The sequence below is a fragment of the Emydura macquarii genome, unplaced genomic scaffold (genome assembly GCF_026122565.2).
Source record: "Emydura macquarii macquarii isolate MOO-44397 ecotype Brisbane River unplaced genomic scaffold, CSIRO-AGI_Emac_v2 contig_2636, whole genome shotgun sequence".
In the NCBI taxonomy this organism is placed as follows: domain Eukaryota; kingdom Metazoa; phylum Chordata; order Testudines; family Chelidae; genus Emydura; species Emydura macquarii.
In genome coordinates, this window is record NW_027132773.1 from 14,139,562 (window position 1) to 14,166,195 (window position 26,634).

Below are 26,634 nucleotides of genomic sequence, written 5' to 3' on the forward strand. Positions count from 1 at the left end.
CACTCATTTTTAAAAAAACATTTTAATTCACCTTTAAATTTGACATCTAGTTCTGTCCTCTACCTATAATTGGGCATTGCCATCGGATGTGCATATAATCTCATCTCTAGATTGAAAAGTTCAGTTCCTCTCTACCTTTTCTGATTCAGTCTTTCTTGTTTTCCCACCCTTTATTGTTCTCTCCTGTTTGTCAGTTTTTAAAAAAATGTGGTAAAATCCATTACGATATGCCATTTGAGGGTTAACATGTTAAGTATAGCAGGATAAAAATCATATTCTTCCATCTACATATTCCTATTCATACAACCCAACATGATGAAATACTAACATTTTATTGACTCCTCTTCAATTTGTTAACTGCGATATCCCCCACAGCATTCTCTGTGGTACTGCACCAAGGCTGTGTGCCTCCAGCCTGTGTTTTTGCATTAGGTTACTCTTGCCCCATGATCAAAATTATATTTGTTCTTATTAGAGAATCATTTTATTTGTTTTACCTTATTTATTCAATTTATCAATATCATAAGGCATTTAAAATCCCATTGTTCAAAGTATTTGGAATCCCTTCTGGCTCAGTGCCACCTATGCAGTTAATTAGCATAGTCTCCAGGCCATCCTCCAAGTAATTAGTTAAAATATTCATTAGTATTTGACCTAGACCTGACCCATTACCCCTCCTCACACAAATCCTTCTAACTTAAAATTATTCTCTTCCATGTAGCCAAGTCTCTATAATTCTCTTGCAGTTCCATCTAACCCACTTTCCTCTAGCACCTATGTGAGGCTACCATGTGGAACTACCAAACTGCACCAGAGCCTTACCTGACTATTGAACCTTAATTCATGTGCAAGGTTGTAGAAACATGTCCACAGCAGATGAGATTCCCAATAAACTGTTACTGTTTTTCTTGAAGTAAGTAAATAGGTAATCACAAATGTATGGCCACTGCATACATGGCCCAAAGGGGAAAGCATACTTCTAATTAATGCCTGATAGACTGTACAGCACGTGTTGTCCTGAGGATCAAAGTGTTTACTATGAAAGGATTTTGTACATTTGGCTTAGAAATATGCACATGTAATAGCTCAAAACAGCCTGAATTAATTATACTCTGTAGCTCAGCTCACTTTTATGTATAATTTATAAGTACACCTTGAGAGAAATAGTAAATAATATTGTTATTGCTATAAAGAATAGAAGTATTATAAATAAAGACTAGATAGAAGCTAGCAGCAGAAAAGATGTAAAAGCCAGCTCCTGTTCCAACTGAAGCAAATGCAGAACTCCTTTGGGAGCAGGAATTCAGCTGAAGAGAACAGTATGCAAAATGGTGACAATAATTGTGACAAACCAGAACCCTCTCCTAAACCTAATCTGGATCTGACCAAAGCCTCCTCCGCCTGTCTCTGTGTGTGACCTCTGTTTTGCTAGAATAAGGTCAGAACTTTGATTTTTGACCCACCCCAGTCCCTACATGGAGAAGTGATTTCATACCGGGAATTTTTACTATGTATCATATATACTGACACGAATCTGTTCTATCCCAGACATTCATACTTCTAACGCTGAACCAAAGTTCCATTGCCATTGCCTATGCCTCCTTCAGTGATGTATAGGATTTATTTTTTTTTAACCTGTTAGTTACTCCTCAGCTCACAGGAAAGGCTGCCAGTGAACTAAACAGATTCTTGTCGTGCCTTTGGCTGGTTGGCTTTAAGTATGCTTGACAGTGAAGATCCTGAAGAGAGGGTGGAAGTTGTATTATTCTTTTCCTCACCAAGACCCTACGGGTTGCTCTTATGTCTGTAGCACTCCTTGGTGTCTGGTCATAGCACTGCAGGAAGCTTCACCTCTAGTGACCCTGACATCCACTTCCTTGGCCTCACATCCTGTCGCTATGTAGGTTTTCCATGGCTGGAGGGCCAGGCCACTTAAAAGTTTAATTCTCTTTTGGGATAACAAAAATCAAACTATGTTTAAATAAATATCCCGACTAATAATCCTCTGCCCCTCTTGGAGTACTCCAAAATCTTCTGCTTTTGCCCCTACTCCTGGATCCTGCAGTTACTCCTATGCTGCTGCTTCTCCAGCAGGTTTCTCCCACTTCTTCTCTTCCCTAGGGACTATGACAGTTTTTCTCAGGAGTCTCCCTATTAGCTGTAGGCAATCTCTCAGAGCACCCCACAGAGGAGCCTAACCTGCTCCCTGGGGGTCTTTTCCAGCCTGAATTTCCCAGGCTTTTCCTAGAGAAGAAACTCCCCTTGCTCCTCTCTCCTTGATCACCTCCCTTGATTTACTTCACAGGTCTGTTTAAGTAACCCCCCTCTCTGATTTCCTGAAGCTAGGGTCAGTCACATCAGCCTCAGCTAGGGGATAGCTGTCTGCTCACAGGAAGGCTGAGCCCAGCTTGCCTTAAAGGGTGAGACAGGTGGTAGCAAAGACCCTAGAAATGTTCTTTTTAAGTGTTTACATACTCTTTGTTCTGGGAACCTTTTCTGGTGCATGAAGAGTGTTCATAATAACTGACAAATGTATACTTAGTTCTTTCACCCAATTACTATGGCATTCCATTTCCACCCGAGATCCCTTTTTAGCCCCCCCCCCAAATCAGAGGCTTCTTTGGCCTTTGGGTATCTGGAATTTGTTTGCAACATTATAACACTTCAGCCAAAGGTTAAAGTTGGGCCTTAACAGAATTTACTAGCTTCAATGACAAAAAGAAAACTGGAAACTTTGGAGGGTGTTATAGAGGCTGAGGAAGGAAAAACAGGTGGGACAGAGAGGTGACAAGAGTCTCTCACGTGGAATTTGAAAGCCTTGATTTTGTTTTTCTCTCATCACACCCTGAGATAGGTGGCATGCTGCTGAGGTGAATGCAGGACCTCAATAGTAGCTTCCTCTTCCTGATCTGAATCCCTCTTAGAGCCACTCCCTCAAAAGGGTTGTTATTAGAGATAGGTTAATGCAGTTACCAATGATTTTAAAAGATGCGCATAGCAGTGGGCAATCAAAGGAATTGAGTCATTCTGGGTAATTGAATTATATAACATAAGATCTAGACTTTGGTTACTAATGCTATCCAATCCGAAAAGGCAAAATGGCAGATGGGCTTCTGAAAGACCTCCAATGCTGCTTTCTTCTTGATGGACTAACACCTTGAAACTTAATATTTTATCCATGTTTAAAGCACCCACCAGATGAGCCTCACTCAGGTATAGATCCTGCAACTTTTACTGACACGAATAGTCCCAGTAGAGTCATTGGGGCTACTGAAGTGAACAAAAGATGCAAGACTGAAGGCCAGATTTTTAAAGGTAATTAGGTGCCTAAATATCTTTAAAAACCTGAGCAGAATCCCTAGACATCCAATACCACAATATTCACATAGTGAGCTCAAACGAAAACAACAAAAAAAAGTCCTGGTAAAGTTCCCTGGGCTGGATACTCATAACACTGCTGTGTTTGGATCCACCGTGCCAGACCTATGGGTTTTAGGCTTCCTGAGACTAAACTGTGTCCAGGTACTGCCTCTGGGTTTCTGGGCACACTCTTGGGGGTACAGATACTCTGTCAAGCACCCCCTTCTGAGAGCTGAGGCCCCACAGTCCTACTACCTTTGCCCTATTGCTGCCTCCCCCAGACACCCCTGTAGCTTAAGCACACCCTTTCCCAGAGCTCTAACCTTGTGGGCACTCTGGTTTACTACTTACCTTTCGAGGAACACGACAGTTGAAGCCCACCACACACACAGCTTTGAACAGTTTTAACACAATTTACTCTTTACTTTATATAGCATAAAAATATACAGATTTAGACAATATACTAAAACACCTATCTGCTATTCCCTGCCTGTTTCTTCACCTTGAGTGTTCTTTGGACTTACATTTATCTTTTAAGGAGCCTAGGAATGGATCCTTCCTCTCCTACTTCCCTCTTGCACATGGCTTCTCCTTTGGATAGGAAGTCTCCTCTCACTCCTGCAGCAAGTCTTTTGCTTCTGGTCTCTTCTCCCTCTCTAAAATGCTCTGTGAAAAAAACATTTTTTTTTAATAATCTCCAGTCCCCTTCATCAGGTGACCTTCTGCTCTGGCTTGTTAGGTGATCAAAGTCCAGTCCACCTGGGAACACTTGTTCTTTTGGGCAGTAACTAACTCTTTGTTCCAGGTTGCATCTGAGAATAGAGGATCATCCATGTTTAACAATTCTCCATTGTGACAATACCTCTTGGAATTTCAGTACAAAGTGCAGGCAAAAAGACAACAGAGAAGGCACACTAGCCCCACTTTCAAAATGGAGTTTGTGTGCGCAGTTATCGAACTACATACACTGGAATTTTAGACTCTCAAATTGAAATTCATAAATTGTACATAGACAAATTCCCAAATTTTCACGTAGCTATACTGTTTCTAGGGGCCCAATCATACTTGTGATTTTCTTGAACTGTATTCTCACTGAAGTCACATAAATAAGGCTAGTGGAATGGGCCACAAAGTTGGGTATAATAAAATTAAAACATTTTTTTTTTAAAAAGCAACCTTTTAAGCTACATAAAAACACACTAGTGTTAATCAAATATTGGGAGAATGCACACATGGAATTCAAGGCACAAAGAAAAAATACATATTTTATTTGAACTTATTTATTCCATGTATCATCTTTATATACTTTTCTTGTACACTGTTTCTAAATATTGGTACTATCCAATTCTGACATTTTAATACATTAAAAAAAAATCATGAGCATGAGAAATGGATTATTTCAAGAGTTTATTTCCTTTATTATGTGACAGAAATATTTCCTGGGTTGAGATTTTATTATTTTCAAACAACGAATAAGTCATTTCAGAGTGGAACCTATAAAAGTCAATGTACAGCACATCTTAAACTTACAGAAAAAATACTGGTTGATTTTGAGTATTTTATACCTTTTTATAATCAGCAAACATCTTACTGGACAAAGTTAATTGTTACACACAAAAAAAGTGCATATTAAAACAAATTATTTTAACATTATCTTTCAAATGTAAAAGTGCATTTACTTGGACCAAGTTCTAGGTTTTCATAAGATTTTACATTGCTATTAAACTGCAAGGATATTACCTTCACCTGTAGTAAAATAGCTTGCAGTGTATATCGCAGACCCTACAATATACTTATTTAGAAATCAGTTTGATTTTAAGTTCAATAATAGGTAAATAAACAAGGTGTTACTGTCAACATGATCATGGCATACTTACAAAAATGTATAGCACATTTTTTTCATAATTGTCTTAGTTGGCTCAAATTGAGCTAAGTGTAATAAATCTAAAATAGGTTTCCATGAACAGCCAAAAAAACAGCAGCTTTTTACTAAAATTAACTACTACAACAACAATTTACTTCCTAAAGCTAAAAAGAGGAACACCATGAAACCTTATTCCAAGGATGTGTGTTCAAAGCAGGCAGCACCATACCAGTGCTTGACTGAAAATTGCTTTCTTCAGCATTCCTCAGACTTTGACAGCGATCCAGAATTATACAGTAACGATATATTCACAGATCCCTTTAGTATTGGCTGGATTTTCTGGAACAAGCTTTGTACATATGAGCTTTCTTGAATTACATATTCACAATTTGGAAAGAAACTGAAGTCTTTCACACATGTCAGCTTTTAATCTTATCCAGTCATTAAATTTCTGCAAAATAGTTTTTTCTTGTATTAGAATTTTGGCAGCTTTTTTCATTTTTTCTTCATTTCTTTCTAAATATCGTATTCCATCTGTCTGCAATTGATTGAGTTTTTCTTTACGATTTTCATCCAGAGGTATGTCTTCATTCATAAGAGGGTTAAATCTGAAATAGGTGTCTGGAGGTAACAGGCCATCCAGCATAGTATGGACTTCTGGTTTAAAACAAAGATAGTAAAATGTTAAATCACAATGAAGTTTCTGAAAATCAAGAGAGAAGCTGTCCTACAAATTCTGCTTGCGTTTGATGGATAATTAACTTCACAGCAGCTCTCCTTCCTCTATGTATTACTCCCTCATTATCACTGCATAATGTGCTGAATGTGAAAAAAAAGATATGCCCTGTAGTAGGACAGTTAAAATATGCTTCACAAATGCCGTAGCCTTCTGTATTTATGAACGACTGCATCTAGTCCTAAATTAATCTATTTGTCATTAGAATGGACTAAACAATCTGGAGGAACACTAATGAAACAGCTTCAGGTGTCCATTCTTACCTTTTTATTTCCTTCTCTGGACTAACTGCATACAGTCTACCTCTTCACTGATTTTGAAATGCCACAAAAATGTAAATATCTATAATTAGTTTGAGTGAATGTTGTTTCACACTGAGACTATCTGAAGTCCTGTCCCTTCAGAAGACTCAGATGAATCTGTATCTGTGTTCATTTTCACTATAAAAATTTAATCTTCCATTATAACCCAACTTGATTTGGTATGACATCCAGACAAGACTGGTGCCATGTGCGCATTACCTGGTCTTTAGTTAAAATGTATATTTCAATACTTTGCAGGTGAATGGATTCCAAAAAGTGGTAATATTCTACGGTCAACCACCTCGTCTCGCCCTAATCTCTCAAAGAATTGGCATACTGAAGATACACTTGTACCGGAATTTCATCATATGCCTTATCACAAACCTCTTAAGTATTTCAATGAAAAAGGTGTAAAATGGTTTCAAAGCATTTGCAATTTGTGACTAATTTAATTTTTATATAATATTTGTCAGGGTGTTTTTTGTTTTTGAAGTTTTTTGTATTTATGAATTAAACTTTATCCAAGTACTTTATCCAATGCCAAGTACTAAATCTTAGAATAAATTATTAAAATCTGATTACACTGGCTGACTGTGCAATGTGTTTTCATTTCTCCCTTTTCTCTTCACCATCCCCACCTCTTTTTTAGACCTTTACTTCTCTTTTTTTCCCTTTATTATCTCATTTCCTTCTCCCGCCTCTCAGGTTCTTTCCCTCTTTGTCATCTCCTTGCCTAATCCTCTTCCTCTAGATACACTGTTGCTCTAATAAATATGGGAATTGCCCCATCCCAAGTGTATCAAAAACCACATCAGAACCCTCTGCACTGTTTGCACTGGTGATAGAAAAAAGAAGGCATTGCTGCAATAGAGGACGAAGGATCTGGGGCGCATCTACCTTTTCTTTTTTCCTCTTTCTATCTCTCCCCTTTAATTCCTATTTCCCCTTTATTTGTACTTTTTTCCTCTGTGAGCCCTCCCCTTCCCTCTTTCTTTCACCTCTTTTTAACATTTTCTGCTTTTTATGCAAGAACTTTAAAGAGGGGAAAACATCTTGGTTGCACCTGCAGTGACAAAAAACAAAGGGATTCTAGCTGATATCTCTTAGAAGCTTCTCAGCTTTATCCTTCCCTCCTGCCAGTTACTCAGCTAGACTCCTTTCCCTCTTCCCAGCCTGACCTCACTCTATTCATTTCCTTCCTCCACAATTTAGTTGCTCAGCTTCATCTTCTCTCTGTATATACTCTGCTCAACCCTTCTTCTCTAGCCCTTTCTCATTCACTTTCTTCAATCTCTCCTCCCTTTCCACATTTCTCAGCCTGACAGCTTCCATGTCAACAAATTGCAGAGCTAGGTTTCTCTTCCTTCCCTACCTCCATACAAGGTGATCAGCTCAGATACCTCTCTACTTCACCATTTTACACAGCTAAGCTGCAAAGTAAAATTAATAGGAGACTGAGTCCGGCTTGCCTTACTGAGTAGTCTCACTTTGTTGCTCTGCTCATATGTAGAGCTAAGCAGCAGGAGAACTAAAAAGACATGTCGGTACTTTTTAAATCAACATGTATCAGTTCACTCTGAGCCTCAGTTTCCTACAATGTGTGTTGGTATGGACGAAACATTCTTCCAGACATGCCCAGTTCTGAAGCTTATAAAATGCAGAGGTATGAACATCTAATTACGTAATTCTACTGTGCTCCCAAGATACGGTGAGATTTTGCTCTGAGATGTGTGTGAATGGCTCCCCTTGACTCACTGGCAGACAGAACTTGGTCCTTAGAGAAAATAATAAAAATAATATCACAAGCTTCAGAGGACAAATCAATGTTCTGGATCAACTGTTTGAATATTTCTCTGTGCAAAGGTTAAACTATATATATATATATATATATATATATATATATATATATATAGAAAGTGTCCCCCATTTCCTTTCCTACTGAAATGGATTTCCAGGCTAGCTCTTCTTCTGAAGGCCAAGTTAAAAAACAAACCAACAAACAAACAAACACACACTGCATGATTACTGTCATTCTCAGCCTAGTTCTTATTCTGATTTCTAAGGTTTGTAACCTCTCTTGATGTAGCTTTGTATCCCGACTGCCTCATTAGCATTATAGTTACACTGTTCAGATGTGATGTATTCATCAATTAAAGACAGCTTAGTAATAGCATAATCAAGGTGCAGACTCAAGGAGACAATTTAAATGCATATTTCACTAGCATTATAATCACCCAATACATTCATAACAACTACTAAAAATAAAAAAGCCAATATGAAAGGCAACAGATAGGGGAAAATGTCAATTTAAAATATAGCAAGAAAACTGGAAATATTTAAGATGTATGGTGAAAAAAGATTACTGAAAAAAATCATTCTTTAAATCCCCATTTTCCTGCTTTTGTGTACATGGACTTTGCCTGCTATCTGCAGCTGGATTTCAGGTTTAGTTTAGATGAAAAGAGATTAACAATGTAAACCTAATTTGAAAAAAGGTTATGAAATGTTCCCCGGATTGCAAGTGCACAAGATACATTTAAATTTTCTTTACTGCATATATTTTCATGGTATTATATGTTGTCTGCTGCACTGTATTTCTAATGATGACTGACATTCTAAGAACCACAAACAGTTAAAAATAATTAGAGACAAGACGACAAATCATTAGACACTAACCTTCTGTATCGGTTGCGCTGCTGATAACATTTGTAAGTTTGGCTTTCAAACTTGTGTATGTGATGTTGTTCTTTTTCTCGCTTTCAAATCGACCAGTGCCCAATGATATTACACACTGCAGTGGGACATCTGGCCAAAGACATTTGCACTCGTGAACTGCTAAAGCAGTCGGATTATTCAGAAGCAGACCTCCATCCTGTAAATTAATATTATAATAAACTGCTTGCATTTTCATTATAATTTAACACAACATAGCTGAAACATGACAAATTAATGAAAAGAACAAATGGTAACATGGTTAGTGCTGTGATTGGTCTGTTTGGTCTTCATGAGGGTCATGTGGCTTGGCTTCTGGGTCCTGAATAGGCTAGATGAGACAGGTTTGTCTTGTGTCTCTGTGAGGACCAGGTGGCTGGAACCTTGTGTCTGTGATCAGTCCCCGTGTTTGAAGTCTTTGTGTGATTAATCCCTCCCTCCTACTGAGGGGAAGAGGTCAAGCAATGAGGCTTAGTATAGAAATCAGTTGCTAAGCGAACTCCTAAACAGGCATACAGGAGTGGCAAACAGTAGTTTTGAAGGGACTGTAAGAGGCTCTCTAGGTACAGTTCTAAGTTCAATAATGCGATGGCCTGAAGCCAAAAGGAACTTCTTTGTGAAAAAATGGTACTTAATTCACAAATATTGTACTGTGATCTATTATTACTGTATGAACATCGTGGTTTAGTTTAACAGAGATCTGTAACAAAACCAAGTAGGAAAGGAGAGAATGGCTCAAGTTAAACCACTTCTCAGCAAACACTTGAGGATTGTTTAAGAGACAATGCCAGGAAACAACAGGGATGCATAAAAGGACTAGCAGTTTAAAAAAGGGACTCTGTCTCAAGAGAGAGGGGGGAGTTGTTTGGGGGAACCAGGGTGAGAAAGAGGCACCTGCTGTGGTGTCTGAAGAAGTTGGGCCTGCTAGGTTACTTCAGGGGATGGTAAGCCTTTAAGTAAGACAGACGTATGTAGATTGTTGTTTCAAAACCCCTCTCTCGAAATGTTTTTTTCCTACTGTTAAAATAAACAATATTTAGGTTTTAATAAGATCATTAGATCACAACAGATGCTATATACCATTGTTCCCCAAAGGAAGATCTGCAGGTGCCAAATGCAGTCAGACCTGCTGGGGAAGCGTGGTTGATACAAAGGGTACCATAGCCCAGGGCCCAGTCTAAGAGTGGGAGAAGAAAAGGTTACTCACCTTGTGCAGTAACTGAGGTTCTTCAAGATGGCTGTCCTTGTGGGTGCTCCACTTTAGGTGATCATGTGCCCCTGTGTTTGTAATCGGAAATTTGTAGTACCAGTGTCTGGTTGGGTTGCACATGCACTGTCCCCATCTTGCGCTGCCTCAGGTGATTACATAAGCACTGTGCAACCAACCACCCCCTCCCCACAGTTCCCTCTCTACCACAGAACATACAGCATGAAAACTCCAAAGTAGCAAGGAGTAGGCAGGGTGGTGGAGCACCCACAGAGACAACCATCTTGAAAAACCTCAATTACTGCACAAGGTGAGTAACTTTCTCTTCTTCAAGAGGTGTCCGTGTGAGTGCTCCACATTAGACTGTAGAGCAGTGCCTCTCAGTGGAAGGAAGGGACTCCAGAGATGCAGTCATGATGGATGATAACATGAGTCTGAATAGAGCATCTGATGATGAATGCTACTCTAATGCATAATGCTCTGTGAATGAATGGGCTGATGCCCAGGTTGCTGCTTTGCAGATGTCCATAATGGGGACATTGTTAAGGAAGGGTACTGAAGCAGAGAGAGTGCTAGTGGAGTTTGGGCAGGTCCCCGGTGGAGGTTGTTGCTGTTGCTAGTGATAGCAAAGATGAATGCATCCGGAGATCCATTTAGATAGCCTCTGTTTGGATATGGCATCTCCTTTTGATTGTTCTGTGATGGAAAGGAATAATTTCAGTGACTTTCTGAAAGTCTTTGTTCTTTCGATGTAAAAAGTTTGCGGTCCTTCAAATGTCCAGGGTGTGGAATGCTGCTTCTTGCTTATTCCAAGGGGGTTTTGGGAAGAATGATGGGAGATGAATAGGCTGATTTAGATGGAATGAGGAGGAAACCTTAGGTAAAGAACTTAGGGTGTGGTCTTAAGGTAACTTTATTTTTGAAGAATGTTGTGTGTGTGGTATGTGTCAGGAGGGCTCCTAGTTCCCCCACCCATCAGGCGGACGTGATGGCGACGAGGAAGTCCTCCTTCATCAAAAGTTGGAGTAGTGAAAACATCACTAGTGGTTCAAATGGGGGTCCGGTAAGTCCCCGTAAGACTAGACTGACATCCCATGAAAGAGTAGCAGTTCATATTTCAGGGTGTTACGAATGCCCATGAGAAAATGCTTGGTGATTGGGTGAGCGAAAATCCATATTGGGGTGGAACACTGTGATAGTTGCAAGCTTGACCAAGCTTGTGGAAAGGCCTGATTTTTTAAGTACCAATATATAGTCTATACCAGTGATAGGGGAGAGGAAATGGCCATGATTTGTCTATTCAGGCTCATAGACTGTAAGGTCAGAAGGGATCATTATGATCATCTAATCTGACCTCTTGCACAACGCAGGCCACAGAACTTCACCCACCCATTCCTGTAATAGACCCCTAACCTAAGACCGAATTACTGAAGTCCTCAAATAATGATTTAAAGACTTCAATGTAAAGAGAATCCACCAGCAAGTGACCCATGCCCCATGCTGCAGAAGAAGGTGAAAAACGTCCAGGGCCTATGCCAATCTGCCCTGGCGGAAAATTCCTTCCCGACCCCAAATATGGCAATCAGTTACATCCTGAGCATGTGGGTAAGATAACAATCAGACATCTAGAAAGAATTCTCTGTAGAACCCACCCCATCTAACATCCCTTCACAGGCCATTGGTATATCTACCACCAGTAGTCAAAGATCAGTCAATTGCCAAATTAGGCTGTCCCATCATATCATCTCTTCCATAAACTTATCAAGCTCAGTCTTGAAGCCAGCTAGGTTTCTTGAACTCACTCCTCTCCTTGGAAGGCTGTTCCAGAACTTCACTCCCCTGATGGTTAGAAACCTTCATCTAATTTCAAGTCTAAACTTCCTGATGGCCAGTTTATATCCATGTTTGTGTGTCCACATTGGTGCTGAACTTAACTAACTCCTCTCCCTCCCTGATATGTATTCCTCTGATGTATTTATACAGAGCAATCAGATCTCCCCTCAGCCTTCTTTTGGTTAGGCTAAACAAGCCAACCTCTTTGAGTCTCTTCTCATTAGGCAGGTTTTTCCCATTCTTTGGATCATCCTAGTAGTCCTTCTCTGCTCCTGTTCCAGTTTGAATTCATCTTTCTTAAACATGGGAGAGCAGAACTGCATACAGTATTCCAGATGAGGTCTGACCAATGCCTTGTATAACTTGTACTAACACCTCCTTATCTCTACTGGAAATGCCTCACCTAATGCATCCTGTAACCGCATTAGCTTTTTTCACAGCCACATCACATTGGCAGCTCATAGTCATCCTATGGTCAACCAATACGTCCAGGTCCTTCTCTTCCTCTGTCACTTCCAACTGACACCATGTATTGAATCGCTTCCATATGTGCATGTATGTGTGTCAAGTAGTTGGTCTATGAGTATTCAGCAGAATGTCCCTTACTTCCTCCGAACAGGTCATTTTGATTTCTCAGAGCCATGAAGTAACCACATCTTGAGGTGAAGTTTTGCCAGGTTCAAGTCGTGAACCTGGCCCGCATCTTGGGAGAGGGGGTGATGTAGAAGAGGAAGAGTGCATGGTGGGCACACAGCCATTTTTAGGAGGTAAGAAAATCACATTTGCCTGCCACATGGAGGCTATCAAGATGACTCTGGAATTGTCTGTTCTGATTTTGTGTATGACCCGTGATAGAAGAGGGGTTGGAGGCAAGGGAAGTAAGGATGCATTCCATTTGATGAGAAGAGTGTCCCCCAGGGAACGGGGACCCAATCCCGATCTGGAACTGTGGGCACTTTGGAGTTTTGGTTGTCGCAAAAAAGCTCCTATAGTTCCTATAGTATAGTTCCATACTTCTCTGGGGTCCATGTCCCACTTGTGGTCCTGGAAAAATTTTCTGCTTAGGGCATCTGCAGTGGTGTTTTGGCATCCTGGTAGGTAGGAGACAGATATTGATGTTGTGGTTGATGCACCAATTCCAAAGTAGCATGGCTTCCGTGCATAGGGAGTGCAATGGTCCCCCTGTCCCATTGGTTTGTATAAAACATGCATGCGATGCTGTGAGGATCTTTATAGCTTTGTTCTGGATCATGGGTAGGAAATGGGAATATGTATTTTGAACTGCCCATAGCTCCAGCAGGTTTAAATGTAGGGGGGACTCTGATTGGGACCAACGGCCTTGGACTGTGTGATTGTGCAACTTAGAAGGGAAGCATATATAGTGATCATTGTTGGAAGTTATTGTACAAAAGGGGACTCCTGCACAAACATTGTTTGATTGTGTCCACCGATAAAGGGAGTCTTTTACTTTGTTTGGCATCATGAAGTGTTTGTTTATGCTGTATCTATGTGGGATGCACACTATCCAGAGTCACGCTTGCAGACATCACGTGTAGTATGGTGCTGAGTGCATCATCTGCTCCGATTGTATCGAGGCGGAGGATTTTGCTTTCCATTTGTTGCTGCTGCTGTCCGAGCTAGCTTGATTAGAGTCTTCTGCTCATATGGTACTAGATGGTCCCGCTATCCTGAAGACAGAAGGTCCTGGTGTGGTTGGTACTGATGGGGTCTGTTGGGTTGAATAGTGCCATTTCTTGGTGAGTTCCCGAGGAGGAGAAGTCAGAGCCCACTTTTTAGTCGCCTTCTTGGTGGAGTGCTCCTTTGCCTGAGCCCGTGAAGGGGAGCCTCTGCCAGATGGTGCCGCAAGAGATCGTTGTCCGGGGGGAGTCCGTGATCTGGGCTCGGGTGTTGGACACAGAGACTTTTCCATCATGAGGAGTTTCAGTTGGAGGTCTCTTGCCTTCCTTGTTCAGGCTTTCAGATTATGGCAGTATGAGCATTTCTGCGGGTTGTGTGTCTCAACAAGGCAATGGACACACTGTGAATGCCTGTCTGAGACCAGGATAGGGAGTCTGCATGTAAGGCAGCATTTAAAACCCAGGGAGCCAGGTGTGCTGCTCAGAGAAGGGTTTTCTCCCATAAGGGAGGACAACTACACTACTCTAAGGGGTCACTAATAACTGAAACTTAATTTCTTAATATGAAAGAAATTTATCTTTAAAAAGGAAAATAAAATAAACAGTGAAGGAAAGGTAACTATAAACTAACCAACAACTAACTCTTAATGAATAACTAGATTAACTAAGTTGAAGTCCAGTGGTGCTTCTAAGTGCTCTGATTCAAGCCAAAGGTGGTAGAGAAGGAACTGAAGGGGGGAGGGGGGGGAGTTGGTGCACGATGCTATGTAATCACCTGAGGTGGTGCAAGATGGAAGCAGCCTATGTGCAACCCAATCAGGCACTGCTACTACAAATTTCTGATTACAAGCCTAGGGCCACATGATTACCTAAAATGGAGTACCTACAGGGACACTCCTCGAAGAAGAATTGTGGAATTCCACCCCAGGATAGGTAAAGGCACAAGCCCTGACACATGAGGGAGTATATTCAGAGAGACCAGGAAGGGGACAAAGGTGCAGCTAGCCTTTGAACTGTGATACTCTGAAGTGCAAGTTGGTAGCTGTGCTGGAAGATATGTGGTTTTGAAGAACAAATATTTACTCTGCAAAGCTGAAGAGTGCTTGGATAGCCAGATTCAGGAAGCATCACCATCCCAGATATAAGGAAAGAAAAGGAAGTGTCACACAAGGAACCAGAAACTAGGGAGAGGGAGAGGCACTCTATGTCAAAAATGATATTACCTGTTTGAGCCACTGACAACTCTAAAACAAAATTATCTTGAATGCTTATGGATCAATGTCCTAATGGATAATGCACAAGATGAGTTATCATTTGGGGCCTACTATGGACTACCAAAATCACACTAGAGAACAGGATGATTGGCTCTTTAATGTATAGGGATTGGTGGGGGGAAGGGGGAGAGCCTGGATTATCATGGAGACCTCATGCTGTCAATACTAAAACATCCTTAGAATTTCATCACAGATGACAACTTCCTAACTCAAGATGTGTTACATTCACCACAGGGAGATTCTATATTTTACCTCATCTTAAAAGATAAAGAGGAACTGATCACAGAATTTAAAAGTTAGTGGTTGCTTAGGTTAAAGTAATCATGACTTGATTTTTTTGTTGTGTGTAAACAAAGTAAAGTTCCAACCACTAGCTGGTGCTTTAAAAAGAGCCAATTTCACAAAGCTGAAACCAATATGAGCCAAAAAAGCTGCAAGAAAGTTACACAGAAAATGTGTATGATAATTGGGAACTGTTTAAGAACATTTTACTAGATGCCCAAAAAGCCACAATCAAGACAGGTTACACTGGTTAAAAAATAACCTCGTTTAGATAGGAAGTGAAAGAAATTATAAATAAGAAAACAAACAAATGGAAAAAGGGAAAGTTGACAACAATGAATATAAATTAAAAGCTAGTAATTGCAGAAAACTGGTAAGGGAAGGAAAAGGAGATATCTATATCCAGCAGAGTTAAGGACAATAAAAAAAGGAGTTTAAGTATATTAACTAACAATGGTATCAGTCTATTACTGGATGGAAATGGTAGAACTGTCAATAAAAATGCAGAAGGGTTAATAAATATTTCTGTCCTGCATTTGGGAATGTAATCATATTCTCCATTCCAACAGTAATAAAGGAGGATGTTAAATAATAGCTACTAAGGTTAGATATTTTTAACACAGCATCTTTAGGTAACTTGCATCCAAGAGTTTTAAAACAGCTGGCTGATGACCTTTCTGGACAATCATATTGATTTTTCAGAAGTCCTGGGAAAGTTCTAACAAACTGGAAGCAAGTTAATGTTGTGCCTATATTTTAAAGAAGGGTAAAGGGGCTAACCAGAGTCATTTTAGACTTGTCAGCCTAACTTTGAACCCAGGCAAAATAACTGAATGGCTGATACCAGACTCAATTAAAAGAGGGTAACAGTTAATGCCAAACATGTGGTTATGGAAAACAGATCTTGTCAAATTAATTGGTATAATTTTTGATGCAATTGTAAGTTTTGTTGAGAAGGATATTATAGGTGTTATATGTTTGGACTTCCATAGGCATTTAACTTGGTACTGCACAAAGTTTTGATTAAGAAACTAGAATGATACAAAATCAACATGGAACATAACAAATGTATTAAAAACTGGCTAATGGATAGGTCTAAAAATGTAATTGTAAATGGGGAATAATAATTGACTGGCAATATTTCTAGTGGAGTCCTGCAGAGATTGGTTCTTATTAAATATTTTTATGTATGAACTAGATCGGAAGAAACATAAAATCATCAGTGACCTGTTCTTTTTGTTATTTTCCCTCCCATTATCTTTGCAGCTTACAAAGATGGGGGAGTGGTAAATAAATTGAACAGGTCACTGATGCATAGTGATCTTGTTAGTTTTGTAAGCTGGATGCATACAAATAGTATGTGTTTCAAAACTACCCAGTGTAAAGTCATACATCTAGGAACAAAGAACGTAGGCCATAGTTACAGTGACTCTGAAAAAGACATGGGGATCATGGTAGATAATTACCTAAGCACAAGCACCCTGAGTTAGACTCTGTGGCTAAAAGAGCTAACCTGATTCTTTGATGTATAAAACAGGAGAATATGAAAAACTAGAGAAGTTTTATCACCTCTGTATTTGGCATTGGTCTAACTGAAATACAATGTCCACTTCTGGTGTTCAGACTTCAAGAGACTGAAAAACTGGCAAGGATTCAGAGAAGAGCCACAAAAATGATTAGAGGATTGGAAAAGATGCCTTATGGTGAGAGACTCAAGGAGCTCAATCTATTTAACTTGTCAAGTTAAGAGATGATTTGATCACAGTGTATAATTACCTACATGTGGACTAGGAATTTGATAACAGAAGGCTCTTCAATCTAGGAGACAAAAGTGTATCAACATTCAATGACTGGAATTTGAAGCTAGACAGATTCAGATTAGAAATGATGCACAGAGAGAGTTAAAACCATTGGAACAATTTACCATGAATTGTGGTGGATTCTTCATCCCTGGCAAATTTTTAAATTAAGATTGTATGTTTTTCCAAACAATATGCTCTAATTCAACCAGAGCTACTGGATGTGAAGCAGGAATTAATAATGGGTTATGCCAGGGGTCAGACCAGAAGATCACAATTGTTCCTTCTGGCCTTATGATCTATGAATAATTAATTTTGTTAAAGACATTGTTCCTGGAAAGAGCTGGACACAAGAGGGAAAACAGCACTTGGATTGAGCAACAAAACTTCATCTGAAAATTATATCCTAAGTTATGTACCTACTCCACTGGGCTTAAGTCCACCACAAAGATTTTGGTTCTTGAGGGCTGCAATGATTACCAAACAATTGATTTTACAAAAATGGAGAAGGATGCTTATGCCCAGAATAGATTGGTGGTAATCAGACCTTATATGAGTTATCAGTGAAAGAAAGAATAGCTGAAAGAATATATGAATGTCAGTAAGTTTGGACCCTATTTCTTGATACATTTGGATAAAAAATGTTGAGACAGTTCAAATAATGCCATACTTTCATTCCACTTGACCTTTCTGCTTTTTCCTTCCTTCCAGTCCCTTCATTCCCTTTTTCGCCTGTGAGTTTTTGGTACTCTCACTCTAAGATGTTATCTATGTGTAATATTGTCTGATTTTATATTATCTGGGCTTGCAGCTTTGGCATACTGTAAAGTTGTGTAACTGCATAATTTTGTTGGCTATCCTGTGAAATGTGCAGTATTTGGTAACATACACAAACTAAGTTGTTTAGCTTTTTGTATTGTTTCTTTGTTTCTTTATGAAAATTAATCACAAAAATATATTTTTCCTGTAGGACACCTAGTCAAGTCCTGACACTAAGTATCAGGTTTTATTTCCAATTTCTGATTTTTTAAAAGGCATAATGAAAAGTTTGATAAAACCACAATATCAACAGCCACAAAGTAAATTAGACCCTTCCTTTTCTTCCCTGCATTGTGTGTAATAGCCAAAAGGAACGGGTCTCCTTTGCATGTAGCATTTAGTTACTCTACATATTGAATTTTTATATAATCATATCAAGGACATCATGCTACCACATGGTTAATTTGCAATCAAGAGATCTAACGGAAGTATAAAAATTGACAGTGTATAGTACAGGAGTTTGTAAAGTAATTACCCAGTCAGCAGTAATTGAATTTTAATAGATACTATACACTTCTACTTTTCCTTAGCTTCTTTCAAACCTCATTGAAATAAAAGAGTTTTTACTTCAAATGCCTTTTGCATCTGTGTTCAAAGAAGCATTTAAGCACATACTTAATTTACGCCTATTCAGGACAGTCACTTAGGGCATGTCTACACAGCCCTGCAATTTGGATTAAGGGGATATGAACAGCAGTGTAAAAAAAAATGCTGCACTGTCCCCTTGTGTGGCCGCTGCAGGCATGAACTAAACGGTTCCTATTTTGCATTAATTTAAGCCTGTTTGAAGATTATATCATTATTTTAAGCAAGTACTTAAAACCCATTGATTCAAATGGGATTTAAGCATGTGCTTAAGTGACTGTACTGAGTTGGGGGGGGGGGGTGTTTCCTATTTCAGGACCCACACCACTTTCTAATAAGTGGACATCAAATAAGGTTAAATAGCAGCAGTTACTTATTACAGTCACAGGAAAATTAGAACAATTCATTGTGATTATTACTGCAATGAACACAAAAGGATGTAATAAAGATTTACCACATATTATAGGGCATTGCTGCCGTGGCTTCCAATATTACTCTGTTCAGGTCCCTAAACCTTAACCACTACATTTTAAAGTACAGACTCTAAATAGGGATCTTTATATGTCTTCCAAGTTTTGTTTGTTAATGAAAAGATGAATGTTAAAAGCTGTGCAGCCCTGGAAGAAGTGCGAATGAAAAGGAGGAAGTCTGAAGGAGAACAAAGTGATAAGGGGAGTAAAAGAGAAAGGGAACTGTATGGAGAACTGCAGGATCAAAAGGGGCATTTTCCTTTTTATTGAAACCATAGCAAGATTAAATTATGCAAAATCAAAGTAGGAAAAAATTAATTACAAGGCTATAAATACATATATATAATAGCACTAGAACGACAAGATGTATTAATTGTATTATTGTAACTACATTGTAAGATGTATTAATTGTATTATTGTAACAAGACTGTAGTTATAAGACTATAAATATGTATTATGCCACTATAACTAGTAGATGCATTTATAGATTGTAGTGATCTATAATTTATTATAAATAGAAAAAAATATGATGGCTGATGTCTTATGACAGTTATATTTTATGCTTTCAAAGAAGAGGATTAAATCACTTGGAGCCTACCAAAGTCCTATCTTTAAAAATACTATAATAAAATAAATATATGTACTGCAGAAAATGTATGAAGCCTTTCTAGTCCTCAAAAAGCAGAAAAGATAAATACGACACCTTTCACTTTTATGTGCCCCAAAGGGTTGTTCTTCAAGTGTTAATATGAATACATATATAATCAATGCAAATTTTGCTGCAGCCACAGTGGTGTTTTTCTTAATAGCACTGTTTATCTTAATGTGCATATTTCAATGAAGTACTTAAGTTTTTAAAAAGTTTTTAACATAAAACAATCAAAAAATGCAAGGCCTTTTCCACATAGCCTTCAAATAAAAGCCTTTTTACAATTTCATAAATCATAGATTTTTTTTGCAGAAAACAGTCTATTGATTGCCTGTAATTGTAATTGGTTTGTTCTACAAAACTACTTCACACATATTTAAAAAAGGGAATCAAAATGTAAAATGATCTTTAAAAATTTAGCAAGACTAGTGAGTCACTAAACTCTTTGCACTGAGAAAACTATTTCACTGTAGCTGATGTCACATTATCCTTTACTAAGCAATTAGCCCTTACAATAACTTTGATGAATACTCAAGATATTTATCTTTCAATCCATCTGAAAGAACTGGATATAAAATCCAAAATGCTGAAAAGGACTTCCTAAATGGGAAAAACCTTATAAAAATAAAACACTGTGAAAGTCTGAAGTAGCCCAGTCAAAATACAAAAACAGTCAAGGTCAACAGGCAGCAGTTGAATTTAAATTCCTTGGAAATGTACAACTTAAAATCTCAACCTTAGGTTTCTTTTGGGTGGATGTTTGGTTTTTAATATTTCTGCATTTGAAAATATATTTAAAAGTTCCAAATAACAACATTTTCACTGACTATGTAAAACTGAGTTACCTCTGGAGAAAACAGACCAATTTGCCACTAATTTTGATACTTATTTTTAACCAAACTGTTCTTCTCTTATTGTAAGTATATATAAGTTATTGTACATTTATTTTTCACTTGAAGTTTAGAGGCATATTACAACTATGATAGACACTCATCTTGGAATAATACCTTTTACTCTGGTGAGAACAAAACTGGAATTATATCTGGGCTAAGACTCACCAATGGTTTAAAACCCCAGTACCTCTCCTTTTGGTGGACAAATCACTTGAATGAAAATGGGCCTCCTGGTTCTGAAAATTGAATTCTGATACTAGGTAACTAGTCTTTTTTCCCTGTGATTCTGGCTCTATTTGTGTCTGGGCCAAATAACCATTACTTAAGGTATACTAATAGCTCAGCTGAATTGTCACTTTACCAAGCTGTTTAAGGGCCTGATTTTGCTTCCATCAAAATGAATAGGCCTTTAATGGGAGTAGGATCAAATATTAAAGCACCTGATGAATAGACTGAAAACAGATACCAGAGAAGGGTAGCTTACAACTTCTTTTTACTGCAGAGATGTAGTCCAGTAATGAGTGTGTTGCAACATTACACCTCTATGATCCTACAATCTTTCTCCAATGTGCTGCTGTGATGCGCTATGAGACCTTTCCCCCAGTTCAGGAATGTGTTCAAGTGCTTTCCTGCACTGGGGCCTAAAGCAGATTATGTATCTTGTCTGCAGACTACAGCTCTTAATCAACACTAAAGGTATGTCTATACTGATGGTGGCACCATTGGCAACGCCAGATCAATTCTTTGGGATCAAATGAGTGGCAGTGGAGACTTGCTCAATCGATCCGGAAGTCGACAGTGTTAATCCACCCCTGCAAAAAGATTAACGCTGCGTCAATGGGAGGGCATTGCCTAGTCGGCACAGCATAGTTGGGACGCTGCAGTAAGTAGAAGTTAGGAAGTTGACAGGAGATACGCAAGATAGTCTACAGAGCTTGCGTATCTCCTGTCTATTGCCGACGAATTTCACCGGCAGTGTAGACCAAGCCTGATTTATATCTAAGCTCCAATGTGAGTAGCCCATCTTTCTGAGTAGGCACTGGGCAAGACTAAGAAAACTGAGCATTTTTTTTAATCTAAGGAGTAATTTTATTTGTGCATATTAGTGGTGGTATGTATGGGGGTTTAGCTAGTGTTTTGAGTTGATTTTAGGGGATAAGGACTGCATTTTTAACTGATGATAGAGCTGTCTAGGGCCTGGGATAGGATTTATTATTGTAGTTTAAATCCAAACAAAAAATTATGTCCAAAAACATTTAAATAATGTAATATGGATTAAAGTTACAGTAACAATATAAAATAAGAACATATCAGCTCCTAACATTGGCCCATCAAATTACAAGAATAACAAAAAATGCATTTATATTCTAGTGTATTTTGGAATAATAAATCAGAGATGATTCACATTCAATAGAAACTTTTTTTTTTTTTTAAACTACAGCTGCAATAGATAAATAAGTCCTGTGAAAACAGGATTATTGGCTTGATGAGGTTTGTTTTTTATTAAGCTTTTATTTTGAGCTACAAAAGCTCTTTGAACTCTTCCTGGACTGGTTTGTATATTTTGCTCAAAACCCAACTGAAATGAACAGTCTCTTTTTGATGCACACTATCCTCTTTTACTGTTCATTTGTGTTCTATACAAAATATCCCAAACCAAAGTATAGGGTTGTGTTGTCCTAGAAATAGCTTCTTCATGGATCTTAATCTAAAATTTCAATATTTGTATTTTGCTTGCTTGTTTTTTTAATCTTGGAGTATGTTAACTGAATCACATCTACTTATTCTAATAAATTTCATTTAAATTTTATTACTATCCTGATTTTCACACACACCCACGTGCTGTAGAGAATATATGACTTGTGTCACCAAAAACAATGTAATTATAACTAATCTGTAGAGTAGACAAATGCATTAAAGCAATAATGCAAAAGTGCACTTCAAGATGGGATATTACTAAGTCTGGGTGTGTTGCCATGACAAAGGCCAAAGGAGTGTGCAGTGTACACAACCACTGGAATATATTCCCAGCACATCATGCTCCTGAAATGTCTTACAGTGATAATAGGCCTGTGCAAAGAGTTTTAAAAGTGTAAACATACTTTTCATTTAATTTAAATTGTACAAAAATATAGTAATAATTTCAGAATTTGACTGATATATATATATATATATATATATATATATATATATATATATATATGTATATGTCTTCCCTCCCTACCCACTTTTTTTCCCTAAAAACGTATATTACAAAGCTCCTGGCATTGAGAACATCACACACAGAACAAAGATTAGATTGGTATTGTATAAAAAAGTCAGCCAATTTCAGCTGTATACAAATTGAGTTAGAAACTGTGTACTGCTTCCAACTCAGATTTTTAAAGTTGAAGGCATGAGTAGGATATGGACAGAGGTGCAAGAGAAGTGCTGCCCAAATATGGGTCCTAACAGTTCAAAAAGATGAAAAAAAGGAGTTTTACAAAGAAAGATTCTCTCGGGAGTTTAGCTCAGTCCATGGTTCTCTCCCATTTTCCAAAGGAATAGTTGGAATTAAAACAGACAGGAAGATCCTAAATTATCTTTTATATATGAGATATTAAAGATGAAATCTTGACATTATTGAAGTCAATAGGAGTTTTACCTTGATATCAATGAGGCCAGGATTTCATCATAAATTTTAAAATACCTCCGTATAAGGAAGAAAGTTGGGGCATAAAACAGGTGCTGATGATATCCAAAGTAGGATGAAATGCCATCTTATCTGAAAATACATACTTTTTTTTTTTTTTTTAAACAGATTACGATTTAAAACAGCCTAAATTATTGTCCAATAAAAATAATGGGAATTACAATATTTGAAAAGGAAAAACTGACAGAGAAGTTCTATAAATATATATTTATATCTATAAATATATTTGTGTCAAATCAAAGTAATTGGCAAAGTAATCATGACTATCAACAAGGTCCAGCATCCTATGTGGCACATGAAACCTATTCCTACTAGCTGTTTATTTTAATATAAATTCAATGATTTAATGTTGCCCATGATTTTAAATTGTGTGAATTTTTGTATCCACAATGAATAAATGAGTTATAGAATTTGGGGGGAAGAAGGGGGAATGGAAGTTGATTGCTGAATAGCGACAGTTGAGGGTGAGTCATGGGAAGTTTTGGGGATCCTGAAACAAGTAAGGATTTTGGTAGTGGGGAAAGCAATGAATCTCCTCTTTCCCTCCCCCTTTTGGGCAAGGAAACATTAAATACTTTGGGCAGAGAACATTTGGTTTTTTCCTCTTTCCTTGAACTAGTTACCTGACTGCATCCTGTTCCCAACCTGCTACTAATTAAAACAATGACAAAACATAATAGAATGCTGTTTTTGTTAAAAAGAACACTGGTGAAGTAGTAAATGTTGACAATTAACTTGTCATCGTTTGACTTCAGAGTTAACATCCTACTGACATTAGTGAAGTATGTTCAGACTTACCATAGCTATTGTTTCAGGTCTGCAGACTCAAAGATATTACCATATCAATTAACATTTGGTTCACATTTTGAAACTTTTCTTTGTAACCATTAGGGTTATATACCGCTAAAAATGAAATCCTAGATTGTGGAGCACTCTTATGCAGCATTTAGAAAATGATCTGCAATGATCTTCAGCCATGTATATGCATTGTATATAGGGCACTAGCTAGAGACAATGCAGTTACAATGAAGGATTTCCAAATGTTGTTATATAATAAACATTTCAGATTCTAAATACTGTTTCCTCACTTCATATTGAAGAAGACGGGTAAATTATAAAATGTTTTCATTGAAACAAAACATTTTAAAATAGTTGAATGACTGACCTAAATATTGCATAAACTGGGATTACTTTATGGGATCATGATGAACTTTTTATGTTTGTCTGAGACTCTACAAGACACTGAAAAATAATTCCTTATTCAATTATGTTCATAAAACACACAGAGATTACTACAATCTTCCTAACAACATACTAATCCTTGACTGGAGTTTGTGAGTATCTATTTTTACTGTCAATTTGATTTGGGTTTGTGCTAATATTAATTTCTTTACTGGTTTCTTTCTTGGATTTACTGAGGATGTTCCATATTTGTTACTATTCTGAAAGCTTTTTTCCCCATAGTTGGGAGCATTCTTAGCTTCTAAAAGTAAGGCATTAGCACAACACACAAACCAAAATGTAGGCTAATCATTCAGTTTGGCTCACATCCTTTCAATACTATGGAATATCTGACTGGCATTTTTTCCTGACACTCTTTTAGTACCTCTGAATTTTTTTTATTTTTAAAGTTCTACATTGATGAGGAGTCAACAAGTAAATAGGATAAACATGACTAATCCATGGGTGCAGAGATTATATCTCTGGGCCAAAATCTGAAGGTTTACTGTTGACTTCCTACCTTTATTTTAAAAAGGAATTACATCAAGTTTGTCAGTTGATTTAAACACTCTGTTTCCATTGTCTCTGCCTCTTCGAACCCTTTATCAAACACCTTTCTGAACCATTTAATCTATTTGAATATTAGAGGTTTAGTTATCACTATTCCCAGCATGCTTCTGCAGCAAAGAAGAACAATGATAGGCCAAGGGTAGCATACTAGTATGTGAAAAGACGTACCCAAGCTATTGATGTGGGACTCTTGTTTCAAGAGATGGACCAATACAAGTTCATGATTGTGGGAAATCAAGTAACAGAATAAGGCTATATGAAACACGTTGGGAAGTATAATAAATCATACAGTGGAGTGGCCATCACTGAAAAGAGTGCAGGACCTATAGCATACTAGCAGCTGTGGTGACAAGTTGCATTTTCTAGCCTATAGATTGATAGTGATGAGGTTTTAGAGAACTGGCTTGTTTTTCATCTGCATTTATAAACAGCTGCACTTAAAGCACATGAACTTTTGAATGCTCCTATGTATAACAACTAATGAAGGCAAGGCATCAGCAAGAAGTATAGAATGTATCAGAAGAAGCATGTAACCTTTAAGATTCATTGTTACATCTCTAACTTGCATGTATTCTACTGTCTCAAAGCCTCCCTCAACTTTCAGCTTATCCTACCGAAACATCAAGAAAAAACCCAAACAAACTTGTTCTTGCTTTACCAGACTTAAAATGTTTTAATCAAGATTAAATTATATCCCAAAGTTTCAATTTAAAGTACAATTCTGCAAGCTGGTGAGCACCTCGTGAGTGGGCCTAAGACTTCTCAACTCCTATAGAATTCAGGATCAGTTCCTTTCCTGCTGTATAAAGCCACAAATCTTTTTAAAAATTTATTTATACAGAATACAGTCTACTGCATGAAAGCATATATAACTAGTTAGTTTAGATATAAAGTGAACATTTGTTTAGAAAATTGTCTTTTCAGAAGCTGAACTTCAGTGCCAGCATAAACCACATATGTCATAACATAAATGAAATATTCATTACCTATAGAGATTCGCACCTTGGAATCCATGATGAAAATGGTGACTACAATTTATTGCCACCCTTCAAATGACTGATCAGTTAACAAGCATCCATATAAAGTATGTGTAAACGTTCTATCAGACTACTGGGCAAGTGGCCAGAGCTGAAAAGTGGCTGATTTCATTTATTCTCTCTTGTTCTTATGTTGTCTTTCCTTGCCCTACATTTTGACATCTCTTCCCTCTGTTTACACTGTCTTACTTACACTGTCTGTTTACAACTGCAAGTCAACCTCTACACTTAACCAAACATGCATGAGTCATCCGTGACCCTTTGTGTTTCTCCATTCTTACAATGCTCTATCCAGTCAAGCTGCTACAGTCAATAAAAAAGCAACTAAGTTACACTTATTAACATTCTGATTTTTGCAACACCTCTCTAGATGTAAGTCAACTTTGCTATCAGTACACTGAACATAAAGTGGTACAGCAGGGAGAGAGTATGTAAATGAGTGCTGAAAAAAGGTTTTTCAAAAGGAACGTGTTCAGTTAATGTCCCTTGTTCAAGAGCAAATCAACTAGTTTCATACTAGACAATATACAATTTTTCTCACACTGAAATTTTACCAGAGCATTTTATAAAAGTAATTCAGTATTATCTTTTAATTTTTATGCAATTTAATAATATATTCGTAGATCTAGTGCTATTTAATGTGACATGAAAATTCAGTAACAAACATTACATCAGATTTTTCCTTGTAGTTT

The 26,634-nt window shown here is 37.7% G+C and overlaps 1 protein-coding gene across 3 annotated transcripts in view; it reads right to left on the minus strand.

Moving 5' to 3' along the window:
- Positions 1–4,615: 4,615 nt before the first annotated feature.
- Positions 4,616–26,634, minus strand: part of PNPLA8 (patatin like phospholipase domain containing 8) — a 65,197-nt gene continuing 43,178 nt past the window's right edge. The window contains exons 9-10 of one of the 3 annotated variants that reach the window (XM_067564204.1): positions 8,939–9,134; positions 4,616–5,881 (exon numbers count right to left, since the gene is read on the minus strand). In XM_067564204.1, coding sequence (XP_067420305.1) covers positions 5,607–5,881; positions 8,939–9,134 — 471 coding nt within the window. In that variant the 3' untranslated portion in view covers positions 4,616–5,606. Of the gene's footprint in view, positions 5,882–8,938; positions 9,135–21,128; positions 21,235–26,634 lie in introns of those variants that run through there. The other 2 variants (XM_067564206.1, XM_067564205.1) reach the window with 2 other exon arrangements.